Source organism: Leucoraja erinacea, chromosome 6 (assembly GCF_028641065.1).
Source record: "Leucoraja erinacea ecotype New England chromosome 6, Leri_hhj_1, whole genome shotgun sequence".
NCBI lineage: Eukaryota > Metazoa > Chordata > Chondrichthyes > Rajiformes > Rajidae > Leucoraja > Leucoraja erinaceus.
In genome coordinates this window covers 7,254,410-7,273,673 of record NC_073382.1, presented here as the reverse complement: position 1 = coordinate 7,273,673, position 19,264 = coordinate 7,254,410, and the positions used below count along the sequence as shown (strand labels likewise).

Sequence of the window (19,264 nt, the reverse complement as noted above, 5' to 3'; positions counted from 1 at the left end):
TCTCAAGGTTAATTCCCTGGATGACAGGCTGTCATATGTTTATAGAATGGAGCGGCTGGGCTTGTATACTATGAAATTTAGAAGGATGAGAGGATATCTCATTGAAACATAAGATTAAGGGATTGGACATGCTAGAGGCCTGATATTTGGCGAGTCCAGAACGAGGGGCCACAGTTTAAGAATAAGGTGTAGGCTATTTAGAACGGAGATGAGGAAAAACGTTTTCACCCAGAGAATTGTGAATCTGTGGAATTCTCTGCCTCAGAAGGCAGTGGAGGCCAATTCTCTGGATGCTTTCAAGAGAGAGTTCAATAGATCTCTTGAAGATAGAAGAGTCAAGGGATATGGTGAGAAGGCAGGAACTGGGTACTGATTGTAGATGATCAGCCATAATCACATTGAATAGCGGTGCTGGCTCGAAGGGCTGAATGGCCTACTCCTGCACCTATTGTCTATACCATGGCTATCTGGACTACCCTGCTTCCTGCAAGGACTCTATCCCCTAGTTCCTATTCCTCCGTCTACACCGCATCTGCATCCAGGATGAGGTGTTCTAAACCAGGGCATCGGAGATGTCCTCATTCTTTCCCTCTTCGGTTACAGATGAAGCTCTCACCAGGGTCTCCTCTATACCCGGCAGCTCCTCTCCCACTTCCCATCCCCCGACTTGTAACAAGGGCAGAGTCCCCCTTGTCCTTACCTTCCACCATACCAGCCGTCACATACAACATATAATCCTCGACATTTTTGCCATCTCCAACGGGATCCCACCACTGGCCAAATCGTCCCATCTCCTCCCCTTTCTGCTTTCCGCAGAGACAGTTCCCTCCGTAACTCCCTGGTCCATTCGTTCCTTCCCACCCAAACAACCCCTCCCCTGGTACTTTCGCTGGCAGCTGCAGAAAATGCTACGCTTGTCACTTTACCTCCCCCCTCGACTCCATCCAAGGGCCCAAGCAGTCTTTCCAGGTGAGGCAGAGGTTCACCTGCATCTCCTCCAACCTCATCTATTGCATCCGCTGTTCCAGGTGTCAACTGCTTCACATCGGTGAGACCAACCGCAGGCTTAGAGATAGTTTTGCCCAACACCTCCGCCCAGTTTGCAATAACCAACCTGACCCAAGCAAGCTGGACGTCAGTTTTTTTAATGACAGAAAATGTGGCAGCATAAGTGCAGAAGGAAAGCATTGTAAGGAATGTGACTATTCTTCAACCTGAAACCTGAAGTGCTACTTGAGATTTCCAAAACTAAAATTGCACACCTTAAGAAAAATGACATTCCTTACTACATAAACCAGGGACAAACAATACACAGTTTTGTTTTAAGCAGTAAACAAGCTGAAAAAGGCTAATGAGGTAGAACAAACACAATTTTATTCACACTTCTCCTTGGCATCAGCTCCACCTACATCAACCGACTCCAACTGGTCCAGAACGCAGCCGCCCGACTCATCACCCACACCAAATCCTGGCATCACATCACTCCAGTCCTCAAACAACTTCACTGGCTTCCCATCTCCCAATGGATCACCTACAAAATCCTGATCCTCACCTACAAAGCCCTCCACCATCTGGCCCCCCCATATCTCACTGACCTCCTCTCCCCCTACCAACCCTCACGGTCCCTCAGATCCACATCAGCCGGTCTCCTCTCCATCCACAAGTCCAACCTCCGCAGTTTTGGGGACAGAGCCTTCTCCAGGGCAGCTCCCAGGCTCTGGAACTCCCTCCCCCAACTGATCCGCAATTCCGTGTCCCTCACCATCTTCCAGTCCCGCCTCAAGACCCATCTCTTCACCTCTGCCTATCCTTAGCCCCACGTCCCCCTCCCTTTTCATCTGTACAATAATTGCCTCGTATTGTGTTTTGTATTGAATTCTGTCTTTACTTTGTGTACTAGTCATGTCTCTACTATTTATTTCATTCCCCTTACATGTTTTTCCTCTACCTGCTGAATTTTTGTAAGGTGTCCTTGAGACTCTTGAAAGGCGCCCATAAATAAAATTTATTATTATTACTAAGAATATTCTGTATTTTAAGTTTAGAACATTTATTTAGATACTACAAATGGACATAAATAAATTATTATAAAGGTTTTGGTAACATTATAACAGCCGACTACCGAGTACACCGGATGTTTTACTCTAACATGGCAATTCTAAATGATTAAGATGACACTTAAAAAGGCATTAAAATAAGCATTCAGCAAAGAAAGTATAGGCAATTATTTAAAATGACAACGTTAATGATAAATAGTGACTTTCAGCCAGACCCAAAAAAGCATTAAGGAATTATGTTCCATAAAACTCAAAAAGATTTGTACATTAAAAACTTGAAAACAAAGTAATAGTTGAAAACAACTCAATCTAAAAAAAGGGACATGTAGAAACCTCACTCCTCTAAAACTGAGATCATCAATATCTGCTTTAATCCGAAACATGCCCAGAGATAAATTTGGCAGTCATCCCAAGTGCCTTTCGGTAGTTAAGAACATTAACTATAAAATGAGAATAGCCATCTGGCCCATAAAATCTACTGGTACCAGAGATCATTAAAAACTAAAATCTATCATATGCAAAAGGCAATTTATGCAGGAAATATTTAATTCCCTCGAGATTATCAAGCAAAACATCAGAATAAGTTGGACTAGTTCATCTTCACACTGGGCTACAAGATCCAAGCAGCCATGATGCTAGTTTTACATTCAATTATATGTCAATACCAGTTTCCATCATGTGGGTTATCATTCCCAGATGTTCAATTAACAATTCTTTCAAGGAAGTAATCAGCAGCTCTACTTGGTTAGGTCAAGGGTCTATTCCTGAATTCCATTGGATTACAATTCTTCAGACATTAAAATTAATGCTCATAAGGCTGTTCAAATAGTCTGTTCTTAGCTCCATTACAAATCTCAAAGTTCTAAAGAAATGGATTATATAGCCTCTTAATTTGTATCAAACAGAAAGTCAGTTTTGAAAGTCCCTTTTGAAATTTAAGGATTAGCATCATACCGATGCCCTATTTAATTTACAAATTTCATTCAAGATGCGCTGTCAAACATTTTTCACAAACTATGCGCTCCAAATTAAAATATTTAGATTTAAACAGACTGAAATGTTTACATTTACTAATCATTTCCCCTTAATTGAAATTTATCACACTCAGCTCCTTTTGCAAATATTAAAAGGCACTGCAAGTTTATATTTTAATAAAAATCTTCTTAATTGAGCATTGGCCAAGCATAAGACAATGGGGGGGAGAGATGGTTAGGAGTCATCTGTGGGAAAATAGGCTGGGATATGAAGGAGTGACAAAATTCTCCACACTCAAGCTCATGAAGAAGTCAGTGAGCACTGACAAAAATCATTCCTATGGTGGAAGACAAAGTGTTAACCAGTATCAAAGCTATTTCATGCTGGTGCAACAATGTGTTGAAACTTAACAATGTAGAAAATAGCAGGATGCCATTAGGTCTTCCTCTATCATTTGGCACTATCATGGCAGATCGTACACTTCAATGACCTGTCCTGGCTTTCTCCCTAGCTATCTTTAACATTAAGGAATATATCTATGTCCTCCTTGAAAACATTTAATGAAATGGCCACTTTTGTCTTCTGCGATAGAGAATTTCTCCATTACAGCCCCCAGTGGGTTGAAGAAACCTTTCCTGATCTCAGTTCTAAATGGCATATTCAAGATCGCAGGACTGATTTGCCATAGCAAGTCTATTCCCAACAAGAACATCCTTCCTCACCCAAGGAAACCAAAATTCAGACATCTTTAAATGGGGCCTCATCAAGGCAATGTACAGCTGCAGCAAATATATTCATGCCCTACCCAAATCTTCTTGCAATGAAGGTTAATATTTGCCTTCCTAACTGCTTCCAACACCCACATGCATGCTTTCATGTTATACAAGGAAAGTCTTGGCGCTCAACATACAAATATAAAAACCAAGACTGCAGATATTAAAATTCAAAATAAAAACAGAAAATACTGGAAACAATCAGCAGATTGGAAAATGTGTGAAAAGAGTAACCGTTATCTTAAAGATGAAGATTCTTCATCTTGCTGCACCTTTCCTTTTCTCCCCAAACACCAGTCAGATAATAATCCATCAGTCTGAAGAAGGGTCCCGACCCAAAACGTCACCCATTCCTTCTGTCCAGAGATGCTGACTGAACCGCTGAGTTACTCCAACATTTTGTGTCTACATTTGATTTAAACCAGCATCTGCAGTTCTTTCCTACACAATAATTAATCTATCTGATTTTAGAAAAAGTAAATAACAACAGTTAAACTGCATCTGCCATGAATTTGAGCACTCACCCAATTTATCTAAAGCACATTGCTTTGCTTTCTCTTCCACTGCTCCCATTTCCTCTCCTGCCAATTAAATGCAATCTGCAAAACTGGGAGATACTTAGATCACTGGTATATAGACCACCAATATATATTGCAATTAGTGAGAGAAATGGGTGTGCATGGGTTGGGGAGGCACAGGAAAGAGAGGGGGTACGGGGATATTACTCATCCCTGCGACAGCTCCCTAGTCGTTGCCGTCACATGGAAAATCCCATTATATTGACGGGTAATATCAATTAGTTTCAAAATTGCACGTAAAATAGCTGTGTAGCAAGCTTAAAGAAATCATTTAAAATAAAATTAAAATATTCCCACCGTTTATGGAAATTATGCCACATTGAACTGGCTACAAGAGTCCCTTCTGACAATACCCTTTTTAAAAGGTTTAATAATTGGAACAGCTTACTTTGGATAATTTCCTAATACTTGTTTACTACATTCAATGTCCCCAATGTGGTCTTCTGTACATCGGCGAGACCAAGCATAGACTAGGCGTTCATTTTGCTAAACCCTTGCTCTCTGTCCACTAGGAACTGCTGGATCTCCCCGTTAATCATTTTCACTCCCTTTTCCATTCCCATGCTGATCTTTCTATCCTTGGTCTCCTCTATCAACAGAGACCAGCGGCACAGACTGGTGGAACAGCACCTCATATTTTGCATGGATGGCTCACAACCCAACACTATGAACATTGAATTCTAAATTTTAAGTAATATCCCCATACTCCCCTCTTTCCTGTGCCTCTGCACCCGAGTGCACACCCATTTCTCCCATTATTTCCCACCTCTCCCCCCCAGTCACCATGCTCCTTTCCCCTCCTTGTACACTCAACTCATTGACTTTCATTTCTCTTTTATAGCCACCCCCCCCCATCTTTTCTCTCAGCTATCCCAATACAGCTCTATTCCTCCCTCCGGCTTTACAATTCACTCCGCTTCTCACTTTATCTGATACCCATCTCATTTACACCTCTAGCCTTTGTTATTTACTCCACTCAACTCCATCCCCCACCTGTATCCAGCTCTCACTTGGAATGTTTTAGTTTTTCAGATGCAGCATGAAAACGGCCCTTTGGCCCACTGAATCCACGCCAACAATTGATCACCTGTTTACTAGCCCCATATTATCCCACTTTCGCATCTTAAGCACTGGGGGACATTTAGAAACATAGAAAATAGGTGCAGGGGTAGGCCATTCGGCCCTTCGAGCCTTTACAGAAGACAATTGTCCTACAAACCCGCACGCCTCTGGAATGTGGAAGAAAAATCCAGAGCACACGGAGAAAACCCACACAATCACAGGGAGAACTTACAAACTCGATACAGACAGCACGCATAGTCAGGGTCACCACCACCACCCCCCCCCCCCCCCCCCCCCCCCAGACACTGATTTTTGTTTTGTTTTTTATTCAAATCGTTTGCTATGTCGCTCTTCAAGGGAGATGCTAAATGCATTTCGTTGTCTCTGTACTGTACACTGACAATGACAATTAAATTGAATCTGGAATCTGGATCTGGGTCGAACCCAAGTCTCAGTGAGGCAGCTTTACCGCTATACCACTGTGCCGCCCCAGGCTTTATCCTGATCCCCAGCTCACTTTTCCAGCATTCTCTCCTTACTACAAACATTCTGAAGAAGGGCTCCACCTCGACACATCACATGTCCATTCCTTCCACAGATGCAGCCTGCCCGCCAAATTCCTTCAGCACCGTGTTTTGCTCAAGATTCCAGCATCTGCAAGGCTTCCTTGTATCTCCATCCCCTAACCCAGCCGGATGCTCAACCATTGTTCATTTTGTAGTCTTCAGAGATTTAACTACATTAATTTCCTTTTCCTATTAAAGTACCCCCCACCTTCCAACACGAGTTCATGCCTAATCCAATCAAATACCCAATACAGTCTGTCCTGCACATTGAGCAGTCCCAATTCACCTCTTCACTGAGCAACTAGTAGATATTTCAAATAGCTGACTTTTTCATAGTTCATATACTGGTTTCAGAAAGTATAATTCTATTTTTCCAGCACAGTTTGTTTAAAAATAACCCAATTTCAGTCATGGAAAAGTCAGTTATGCCATTTGTGTGTAAAACATAGCTTTAATAAAAAACAATTTCAGCAAGTTTTTTTGCAGAATCCAAACTCAGCAGAATTTACAATCCGTTAAGTGAAAATCAAGTTCAAAGTTATATAAATGACAAAGGAAAGTACAAATACCGCATTAACTGCCTACGCTTTTAGTTTCCAACCTGCCTAGTTTTGAAACATACCCAAAGGTTGACAGGAAGCCACACAAATTCTTATCAAGATTTAAACTGAGAATGATAACTTCTATTTGCAAGCAAAAGGCGTCATCACTCAAACCATTCAAGTTGTGTTTGGCCGCGGCTCAAAATTCTGTCCAGACCCGTTCACTCACATCCTGCAATTCAGTCATGTCTCTTTTTATTTCTCCTCCTTTATGAACAGAAATCCATGTCTTGTCCTGTTCTCAGAGAAATATTGAGAAAGACCCATCAGTTAGGGCCAACCAACACACACTGCTCCTTCAGCAAATGAACCATTCCAGAAGATGCCCAGACATTATTTCTATTCCTTTATTTCTGCCTCATCAAGATGTTCTACAAATAGTTTTAGTACATTTTCTACATCTAGCAACTACTTTAATTTCATTTGCTAAACTGATCAGCCACTCCAGACAAAAATCAATCCCTCACTTTTTCCCTGTATACCAGATTCAAGTTCAATACTGTACAATAAACAGGGTTAATGTGTAATCCAAACTCTATTAACCAGACGTTTACCCGCTGTGTTGTAAAGGAAATTTATCCCATTGTGCATTCATGCTGGTCTGAACGCACTTAAAGTTACCACTCACAGCACAGTATCACATTTATCTGCTAGATTTTAATAATCATAGATTTAAAAGATTGTTGCGTGTGAAAAGCTTGTTTTTTTGCATGCTATCTGATCAAATACAATACATAAATACAATCAAGCCAAGCCAATTCACTATAGGTAGAGCAAAGGGGAAGATATAGATCACAGAATATAGCTCGCAGCCTAGTATTGCACCACTTCCAGATCTGCAATGGTGTATAGGTGAAGTTTACGGAAGGACCGCTCAGAAGAAATTGTTCCCGAGTGTGGGGTGTGCAATTTATTCTAAAGTATTCCGCAATAATACTTTTTCTTCACTTCAGCTTCCAGTCCCTCTCTCCAAAAGAATTCATTCCAAATCAAATCTGTGAGATGACTCTTCCACCCCTTCCCAATTTTTCTCCTTCGTTTTTAATCCCTGTATCCCCCAATTCCTACCAGATTACTGAAATAACCATGACTGAAGCCATTGATAGCTCCTTTGATTCTGGCACTACCTCACAAGTCAATAAATTGTCATCTCAAAAAAATTTGGATCATGTTTTACTCTGACTTTACTTTTCTCTCCGGATACTCAAAAAATGTCAAACACTTCCTAGCTTTGAAGCAATACCTGCCAAATTCCAACAATGACACCCTTCTACCTCATGGCTACAAGCTGTGCATCCAACATTGTGAATGATAAATTATTAATCCCACTAGCATCTCCAAAGATCAGTAAGTTTGGTGAAAAGGATTTGAGGGAAGAGGTTGCACAACTCTGCCAGGTTGCCATTTTATCAGTCATCTCTCTGCTGTTGATTTCTGATACTCGTTTAACATTGAATAAGAATAAGCCCCTACTGTTACTAGACTGCTGAAACTTTAAAAAATAAGAGCACATAATGTATTCAAACTCTTACGCAACCCAATTCTGGAGTCTTGTTTTCATACTCCTTTAAAATATCTAAAACATTAAGCACCGCCTCTCATCCCACCTGTTACAGTCAAACATCTGTCTCATTTCCTTATTCGTGGAAGATCGGTTTCTCAGTTTTACTGATAACATTCAGTTCTATATCTCTACTGCTTACCCTTAAACCCACAACCACCTGTGTTGCCAAGGCCCCATTCTGAATCACTAAAGCTTCCATCAACTACCGCAAATATTATGTGCATTAAACATACAGAAAGGGCTGAAGATAACGACTTCCCACACCACCTAGTCCCTGAAGCCAGACAAGATGATGCAAAAGCATGTTTACATGCTGAACTTTAAACCCCATATCCCGTGCAGTTAGTGTATTTTTGTATCTGCACGCTGTACATGCCACTTTTATTTCAGCACACGTTCCTCTTCACCAATGCTGGCTGTATAAGAGAGAATATTTTGTGCATTATCCTTGCAACTTTCCTTTATTCTCTCTTCTCCATAGATTCCAATTGTCCAAAACTTAGCTGCTGTTGCAAAAGTAACCAAACCAAAGATCAATATATTAATTAGCCTTTAGCTGAAGAAGATCTGAAATCAGGAGAGGATGTTTCAATTGCACAGACTGTTGATCAGGTGCCGTAGGAAGTACTACCTTCAGTTTTGGACAAAACAACTGCAAAGATTAACTTGGAAGTAATGAAGCTTCAGGAAAGGGTAAATTGCTCCACTTAAGTAGTCTTCATTTTAGACTTTAGAGATATCTAGCGTGGAAACAGGCCCTTCTGCCACCGTCCATGCAGACCAGCGATTACCCCATACACCAGCACTATCCTGCACACAAGGGACAATTTACAATTTTACCAAAGCCAATTAACCTACAAACCTGTGTTTTTGGAGTGTGGGAAGAAACCAGACTGCCTAGAGCAGGAGTTCCCAACGTTTGTGTCCCGTTTACCCCAGGCAATTTTAATAGCACATAACAATGTTATTTCACGTATTTATGAACTAATGATGAACAGATACTGGTTTACCAGAACCAAACACAGTTAGTCAATGAGAAAAAATATGCACAAATCCAGAATCAACAAATTTACGGGTAAATTTACCCCAGGTTGGGAACCCTTGACCTAGAGAAACCCCCCCTCGGTCACAGGGAGAAGGTACAAACACCATACAGACAGCACCCATAGTCAGGATTGAACCTGGGTCTTCGGTGCTTTAAGGCAGCAACTCTGCTGCTGCCCCACTGTGCCACCCTATGTAATTGTGAAACCTAATGCATTATAATACAGATGTTTCTCACTTGCCTAGAGTCACGGGGTCTCAAAGAAAAGGTGAAAAAATGGATAACAAAAATTAGGGGCAATTAAATCTGGAAATTCCTTGTGAACTTTGATTGAACCAGAACTAATTTGACAAGACCCTAATTTGTACTTCAGTATACAAGAATATATTTGCACCATACATGTCCGATTCATTCAGCATATTTCTTCAAGTACAATTATTCACCTCACAATACAACAACCTGTTCTACATCCTCACTCTTCCCAGAGGAGATATCATCTTTCTGTAGAATCTAATAAATATGACCCTCACATTTCCCAGATCTGTGCATGTGATGTACTGGTTTTACATGAACATACCCCTACATTGTATTTTTTTATGCAAGAAGGAACTGCAGATGCTGGTTTAAACCGAAGATACTACACAAAAAGCTGGAGTAACTCAGCGGGACAGGCAGCATCTCTGGGAGAAGGAATGGGTGACGTTTCGGGTCGAGGCCCTTCTTCAGACTGGTTAGGGATAAGGGAAACGAGAGATATAGACAGCGATGTGGAGAGATAAAGAACAGTGAATTAAAGATATGCAAAAAAAGTAACAATGATAAAGGAATCAGGCCATAGCAAGCAGTTTGTACGGTGAAAACGAGAAGCTAGTGCGACTTGGGTGGGGGAGGGATAGAGAGAGGGAGAATTCCGGGGCTACCTGAAGTGAGAGAAATAAATATTCATACCACTGGGCTGTAAGCAGCCCAAGCGAAATATGAGATGCTGTTCCTCCAATTTGCGTTTAACCTCACTCTGATAATGGACGAGGCCTAGGACATAAAGGTCAGTGTAGGAATGGGAAGAAGAATTAATGTGTCCAGAAAATAGGAGATCAGGCTGAGCGAAGGTGTTCCGCGAAACGATCGCCCAGCCTGCGTTGGGTCTCACCAAGATACAAGAGTACACATCTTGAACAACGGATACAGTAGATGAGGTTGTAATACATGCAAGTGAACCTCTGCCTAAACTGAAAGGACGGTTGGGGTCCCTGGGACAGTCAAGGGAGGAGGTATAGCGTCAGGTGTTACATCGTCTGTGGTTGTAGGGGACGGTACCTGGGGAGAGGGTGGTTTGGGTGGGAAGGGATGAGTTAACCAGGGAGTTGCGGAGGGAACGGTCTCTGCGGAAGGCGGAAAGGGGTGGAGATGGGAAAATGTGGCTAGTGGTGGGATCCCGTTGGTGGCGGAAAATTTGGAGGATTGTCTGTTGGGTGGATGGTAAGGACAAGGGGGACTCTGTATCTGTTGCGACTAGGGGGATGGGGAGCAAGGGTGGAGCTGCGGGGTACCGAGGAGACACGAGTGAGGGCCTCATCTATGATGGGAGAGGGGAACCCCCCGTTCCCTAAAGAAAGAGGACATCTCGGATGCTCCAGTATGGAACAACGCAGATGCGCATAGACTGATAAATTTGGAGTCTGGGATAATCTTTGTAGGAAGCAGGGTGGGAAGAAGTGTAGTTGAGATGGTACTGGGAGCCAGTGGGTTTGTAATAGACGTCAGTCAATAGTCTATTTCTTGTGATCGGAGACCGAGATCAAGAAAGAGGAAGGAGGTGTCGGAAATGGTCCAAGTAAATTTAAATGCAGGATGAAATTTGGTGGTGAAGTTAATGAAGTCCATGAGTTCTGCATGGGTGCAGGAGGTAGCACCGATGTAGTTATCAATATAACGGAGATAGAGTTTGGGGATAGGGTCAGTGTACACCTGGAACAGGGATTGTTCAACGTACCCTACAAAGAGGCAGGCATAGCTGGGGCCCATGCGGATGCCTTGGACTTGGAGGAAGTGGGAGGAGTCAAATAAGTTGTTGAGGGTGGGGACCAGCTCCGCTAGGCAGAGTAGAGTGTTGGTGGAGGGGAAATTGGACGGTTCTGCAATCGAGGAAGAAACGGAGGGCTTTAAGGCCTTCCTGGTGGGCGATGGAGGTGATGGGGATGGAGTTACCGAACGTTCATAGTAAAGATGAGGGAGTGGGAGCTCAGAAAACGGAAGTCATTAAAGAGATGAAGGGCACATGAAGTCGGGAGGGATTGGACCCGGGGGTGATAGGATGGAGTCGAGGTAGGGACAGGAGCAGGCAGAAACAATGGGTCTGCCAGGGCAGTTGTGTTTGTGGATTTAGGAGAGAAGGTAAAACGGGCTGTGCAGGACTGGGAAATGATAAAGTTGGAGACTGTTGAAGGCAGACAGCCAGAAGTGATGAAATCAGTGATGGTGTTTGAGATTAAGGCCTGGTGCTCATCTGTGGGATCATGGTCCAAGGATAAGTAGGAGGACGTGTCTGAGAGTTGTCGCCTGGCCTCAGCCTGGTAGAGGTCAGCGTGCCACACTACCACGGCACCTCCTTTGTCGGCGGGTTTGATCAGGTCAGGGTTGAGCGGAGGGAGGGCTGCACGTTCAGAGGGGGTGAGGTTGGAGTAGGTATGGAGAGTGGAAAAGTTGACACAGTTGATGTCATGCTGGCAGTTGGAAATAAAGAGGTCAAGAGAGGGTAGAAGGCTGTTTGGGGCAAGTCCAAGAGGAGGGGGACAGGTGGAGATGGGAGAAGGGGTCATCACTGGTGGAGCAACGACTCCTCCCCACAGAAAAAGGCACGGAGGCGGAGGAAGAAAAGCTCTATGACATTTTTATGATTCTTGATTAGATCAGCCTTGTCTATAATTCTGAACATCCATGTACTTTGATCTTGCGTTGGAAAGTGAGGAGTTTCAACTGCATATTAATATTATAGACATCAACTATTTTCACAGGCCTCCTTGAGCAAGAGATCAAAAACAGACGATAAAATAGCAAGCATTGTTTCATCATAAATTGTGCCATGTTAGAGCTAGATTTTTTTTTGTTTTGCCACAGCTACTGTCATAAACTTTTAGAGAGTGATTTTACTTTCACCATTTATTCATTTGTCGCAGATTTTTTTTTTAAATGCACAAGTTACTTTCATTTCCCTTTTTCAATTCTTCCAAACCAGCAAATGCATCTGCTTATTCATACAAGAACGTTTACACAGTAGCAAAGAGAATCTATTCTCAGGTATACAGGTCATCAGATTCTAGTAAATAGTTAAAGACTGATTTGTAAATGCCTATTATAGTCACCAAGGGGAAATGAATTAGAAACAGATTCAGTTTCAGCTTAGATCAACTGGGCTGGTGGAAAGAGGAAATGCAGCACTAACTATGTACTCTAGCATCCCACTTAACAATACCAACACATCCAACTAAATGTGATCTTCTTTAGTTCAAACTGGTTCAAGGTACAACACAGGGAGGTCAGGAAAATCAGATTTGCTTTTGAAATTTATTGGATCCCATTCACAATGTAAAAAATATTTGAACTTGAGACTGTGGCGTAGCGGTCGGTAGAGTTTCTGCCTTGCAGCGCCAGAGACCAGGGTTCGATCCTGACTACAGATGCTGGCTGGACGGAGTTTGTACATTTGCCCAGTGACCTCCGTGGATTTCTTTCCCCAGGAGCTCCGGTTTCCTCCCAATGGCTTGGTGAAATTGTCCCTTTTGTGTGTAGAATAGTGTTAGTGTGCTTGGATCACTGGTCGGCGTGAACTCAGTGGGCCGAAGGACCTGTTTCCATTCTGTACATCTATACTAAACACATCCAGATTCCAGCATCTGCAGTCTGTGTCTCCAATAACATGTTTAGCTCTCAGACCATTGTACCTAATGCTGGATCCATCTCATTTGCATATAACCAACCAAGCTTTATCTCACAGCATGGATCAATCTCCACGTGTACTCTAACATTATCTAACTCATCAACACACCATGTTTTCACAAATGACCTTGTTAGATTATTTACTCAACATCAATTGACAGATAGACTAAAGCTTCCTCTTGCTGTACACAGCATAAAACCAAGCCCGAATCAGGTTCTTCAGATTCTTATCAAAGCTTGACATCCAGGCTTCAGTTTACAGAATTCTTGTGAAGTCCTTCAAATCTTATCCATGCTCTTTGTTACCTTTATTATTCCTCCATACATTCTACTGCTGAAGCAGCCGCATTTTTATTGTATTTCAACTCCATGATCATCCTCTCAAATTTCTCCCAACACAAAACCCAATACTCCCAAACTTCTATTGTTTTCATTCGATTCTGCCAGTCGTGGCATTCCCATTAAGTTTTATCTCCAAAACCCGTGTACAATAACATGATTGTTATTGTAGTCAGCCAGTCAGTTTTATGGTGTAGAAACAGGCCCTTCAGCCCACCACATCTATGCCTACCATCATAATATCAATGCCTGCATTAATTCCATATTTCTCAATGTCTTGCTCATTCGAGCACCTGTCCAGGAGCCCCTTAAAAATTGTTATTGATCTTGCCTCCTCCAACAGCTCATTCCAAAGACAAATGGCTCAGCAAGGCATGCTTTTGAGATGCCAATTTAGAGTCTGATAACATCATGGAAGACGTTTTGTTGAATCTGGTGGTACATATTTTCAAACCTTTGTATCTCCACCCAACAGGAGAGGAGAGATGAGAAGAGGGAATGACAGGGGTGTTTGTGGTCTTTTATCAAGTCAGCGGCTTTCCTGGCTCAGCATGAAATATGGAGTCAATAGAGAAAGGGGAAAAAAAAGGAGTGCTGGACTTCGCTGTGCTCACAACACTCCACAATTTCTTGAAATCTTGAGAAGAACAGTTGCTATACCAAGCTGAAATGCAGTGCAACAGGATATTTTCCAGAATGCATTTGTGGAAATTGGTATGGGTTATTGGATTCATGATGCATTTCCTTGGCCTTAGGAAGTAGAAGGATTGGTGATATTCACACCTAGGAATTTGATGTTCTCAACCATCTCCACTTCAGCATCATTGACTGAGTGAGTACTCATTATATAAAAAATGTTAAGTTAACTTTCCTGCTGATATGGAGGTGACTAGTCAAAATGGAAAGGCAGAGGTAAGGATGACTAGTTCCAGATCATGAGCTTCCAACACAGCATTTAATTATTGTATGATATTAATGCAATTCAAACTTCCTGATAACATACAAACACCCTTCCACTTCCTCCTCCCACATCTCTCTCCTCCCCCCTCCCCCCCCCACCCATCTCAAATCACCACCTTGTCACAATAATCCATTTTGTCTAATAATGCACAAGGGCAAGGCAATAAATTATAGGTGCGTTGGTACACTATGGACTGCAGTCTCTCAGATGTCAACAGCATTTTAACTCAAGCTCAGAGGAAGGCCCATGCAAATTGGTTAGGTTAATTTAAAGAGATCCCATTAATTTAGCTGTCAACAAAATAAAATGCAGAAGGGATGGAAAGTTGTTAAAAACAGCAATGTTATATAGAAAGTTAATGTCAAAATATTTTGGTTTGTAAAGCATGATAAATACTTATCCGATTGAAAGAAATACTAATAAATGAAAGATCACTATTTTTACCGGTTGATCAGGCTGCACATACAAGACCTTACCAAGTTCACAACCATACTTCACATTGAATTGAGTGGAATGGTCCGTACTCAGGCACCAACCTAAATGAGTCAACCGACTTTGTACATATGGAGAGGATTGTGCGCCAAAGAAGTCAATTCCTGAGTGATGACCAAGTCTGAGACATTCAGGTCAGATGATCCTGACCTGCGAAGGAAATTTAGGAACGACCTTCGCAAAGCCATCAAGGATGTCGGGAGATGCTTGTTAGCTTTCGCAAAAGGATTTCAGTATAGGTCAGGGTGGAATGCAGTTATCACTTGGTGAGACCACACCTGCGTGTTTTGTCTCCAAACTGAGGAAGGACTGTAGAGTAGGGTCACCAGACATTCCTGGGATGCAGACTTGGTTTATACTCTCTAGAATTTAGGAGATTGAAACCTTAAGGGTTGGACAGGCTCCTGACAGTGAGGGGGAAATCATTTAAAACCGAGATGAGAAGAACCACAGAGAAGGCAGGTACGGGATACTGAGTTGGATGATCAGCCATGATCATATTGACCAGCAACAAGTCCAGAGATTTGCATGCTATAAAGGGGCACAAAGCAAGTTGGACATAATCGCTGGCAACAATGCATCTTTCCCCAATGTGGTCAAAGGATTCTATGCTTGTCCGAATGGAAGGTCAGTGGAATGATATCACCTGACAACCTGTGTGCACCTGTAAGTAGGGTCACCATTGCAGACATCAGATTGACCTTCCTGACAGTGAACCCACAGAGAGCAACAAGTTCAGACGAGGTCAATGGCCATGTCCCCAGAATCTGCACGGACCTCATGGCAGAGTATTTGCAGTCATCTTTTACCCCTCCCTACTCCCAGGTGCATTAAGAAACACTCCATCATCTCAATGCCAAAGAAAAACAAAGTTGCGTGCCTTAACGATTACCATCTGACATCCACCATCATGGAGTGTTTCAAGAGACTGGTTAAAGTTCACCTCACCTCCAGCCACCCAGACAGCTTTGATCCCCTACAAGTAGCCGTCTGCCAAAACAAGTCCATGGAAGACGCCATCTCCCAACCCGACACATTTCCCTGGAACATCTGGATAACTAAGATATCTACATCAGGTTCCTATTTATTGACTAGGTCCACCAACAGCACCATGATTCCAACCAAACGCATCCCCAAACTCCTAGACCTAGGACTCGGCTCACCCCTCTGCAACTAGTATATGATTTGAGGACCAGAGGATAGTTTCAGTTGAAGGAGAAAAGATTTAATAGGAATCTGAGGGGTAAGTTTTTCACACAAAGAGTGGTGGCTGTATGGAACAAGCTGCCAGAGGAGGTAGTTGAGGCTGGGATTATCCCAACATTTAAGAAACAGTTAGACATGTACATGGATAGGACTCGCTTTGAGGGATATGGACCAAATGGCAGGTAGGACAAGTGTAGCTGGAACACGTTGGCCAGTGTGGGGAAGTTGTGCTGAAGGACCTGTTTCCACACTGTATCACTCTAGTCCCTTAACTTTCTGACCGCAATCAGCAAGGCGACAAAACTTCCTCCACGATAATTCTCAACACCAGCACCTGCAAAAATGGATTCTCAGTCCCTTAATGTACAACCTGTGCACTCACAACTGTGTGGCCATATTCTGCTCCAATTCCACTAACAAGTTTGCAGATGACTGCAGTGGGCTAGATATCAAACAATGACGAGACAGAGAGCCTAGCAGCATGGTGTCAAGACAACACCGAAGTTATCAAAATGAAGGGACTGACCAGGAAGCAGGGTTGAGTACAAACTGCACTCAGACACAATGGCGCTGAGGTGGAGATGGTAGAGAGCGTCAAGCTCCTAGATGTAAATATGATCAACAATTTGCCTTCTTACAACCACATTGAAGTCACAGCCAAGCAACCACACCAACTCTACTTTCTCAGTAGGCTAAGGAAATTAAGCCGGTCTCCAATGACTCTTATCAATTTCTACATATGCACCAGATTAAGTATCGTATTGAGAAACATCACAGCCTGATATGGCAACTGTTCTGTCTGTCCAGGACTGCAAGAAATTGCAGAGTTGTAGACACGACCCCGTCCATCACGCAAAAGCCCCATCCTCCTCCCCCCCCCCCCCAAAAAAATCTATTCCATGTATACTTCACACTACTTCAGGAGAGCAGCCAACATTACTCTGGACTACTCACACACCAGCCATTCTCTATTCTCTCCTCTCCCATCAGGCAGAGGATACAAATGTTTGAAAGTATGTACTATCAGATTCAAGAACAGCTTCTTCCCCACTGTTGCAGACTCTTGATCGTCCCTCTCATATGCTTAGGAAGAATTCCCAATCTTCCAATCTACCTCATTGTGGTCCTTACTCTTATTCCGTCTGCATTTTCTCTGTGCGCATAACACTATATTCTGCAGTCTGTTTATTTTCTTTTTTTCGCTCCACCCAATGTACCTGGCTGTGTAGGGTATGATTTGCCCGAATAACACGCAAAACAACTTTTTTTTTTGTTATTGTATCACACACAGCACATGTGACAGTATACCATTAGTGGCAGATTTTAGCAAACTCCAGCATTAATTAATCCAGACAAACTAAAAGTTCTGAACATCAAACTACATTCATTTAACATTTTGTTGTGCACGTATCATTATTTTACTTAGTTGGTTTCGATTTTTATGTATATTGGTGCAACTAAATGCCTCGCCGAAGAAACCACATCCAAATGTCACTTTAATTAATATCCACAACAAACCATTGCAAATCATGAGGAGAAACTCTAAGGTTCACACTGACAATTTGCGTGGCAAGGCTCAAGTGAAACCAGTTCACGAGAAATTAATGGGGAGGGGAGAAAAAACCCAAACCCCCCCCAGGTCTTTTTAAACCCCACGTTTATCCAAGCATGATGTCCCTTCCTCCACTGCCTCGGTTTATTTAAGTCAGCTACACTAAAGGCCCCAAACACATTTTCCCAGAGAGAATGGGCAAATTAAACACTTCCGACTTGTTCGCAGACGCGCTCCTATGGATCTCTCGAAGATGTATTTAAAATAAAACACCATTAGGAACAAAAACCACCTCGTGTGTGGGTTTATTCCTGCTGTGGAACCCCCAACCCTCTCCCTTTAGGCCGAGCGAAGCCTCGGGCTGGTGTAGACGAGTGGCCGCCGACAGCCGACCCTGCGCGGCTGCTGCACCTGGACCTCGTTTGGCCTCTTTTAATGAATTAAAACACAAACAAAAAAACATTGAATTGTAGAAACGGGTTCAGAGTCCTTTAAGCTAAATTTCGATTAGGGGGGGACCCTCATAAACCGGTCGCTCGGATGCTCTACAAAAACCCTCTTTCTTTAAAAAAAAAACATTCACCGCCTTTTCTTTTCAGACGAATTCTTATTAAGAAATTAAATTAAAAATCAACCTCAGTGAAGCAGAGGTGTTGGGTGTAGGGGGGGGGAGGGTTAGTGGTGGCAACTCATTATTATTATTTTTAATTTAACTAACCTTCTGTCGTCCCTTCCGCCAGGCGTAAACAAGCCATAATAAATAGATGAAGGAGTCCCAGGAGCAGCCGTGCCGGCGGGGAGGGAGCAGTGGCGGCGGCGCTCCACCGCGGCTGCTGTCCGGAGCTGTGCGAACCCGCCGCCTTCCACTTCGCCATGCTGCTTCCCGACTGCCTGCTGCTGCTGCTGCTGCTGTTTGCTGCCGACTGCCTGCCACTGACTGAGAGAGTGTGGGTATGTATCTATGTATGTGTGTGTGTGTGTGGCTGCAGCGAGGGGAAGCGCGACCCCCTCAGCCCGCGTGTTACACACACTCACTCACTCACACTGACTGACAAACTCGCCCTGCCTCTGACTACGCGCCAGTTACCTCCCCCTCTCACTCTTACACACCCACACACACACCAAAGAGGAAATGCACATATGCATCAACACATAATAATGAACGCACCCCTTCCTTGTATTTCCTCTTGTTTCCACTACTACCAAATATCCTATAGCAGAGGATCTTTGCTACTACTCTCTCTATATATATATTCCACCTCCCTTCCCTTTCACCTTTCTGTCTTTTTTTCCACGTCCCTTTCCCACTTCACTTCTTTCACCTTTCTGCTTTACCTCTATATGTATTTTTTTTCCACGTCCCTTTCCCCCACTTCTTTCACCTTTCTGTTTTACCTCTCTATGTATTTTTTTCCACGTCCCTTTCCCACCTCCCTTCTCCTTCACCTTTCTGCTTTACCCCTCTCTCTGCCACATCCTCTCTTTTTCTCTCATACAATCTTCTTACCCCCGTCACGCCCCACCCCCCTCTCTCCTTCCCTCCGCCCACTCTCTCT

The 19,264-nt window shown here is 43.1% G+C and overlaps 1 protein-coding gene across 1 annotated transcript in view; it reads right to left on the bottom strand.

The window, feature by feature from the left end:
• tmem131 (transmembrane protein 131) overlaps positions 1-18,964 on the bottom strand; it is a 170,488-nt gene extending 151,524 nt beyond the window's left edge. The window contains exon 1 of the mRNA XM_055636520.1: positions 18,427-18,964. Coding sequence (XP_055492495.1) covers positions 18,427-18,583 — 157 coding nt within the window. The 5' untranslated portion in view covers positions 18,584-18,964. The remainder of the gene's footprint in view (positions 1-18,426) is intronic.
• Between the last annotated feature and the right edge of the window lie 300 nt (positions 18,965-19,264).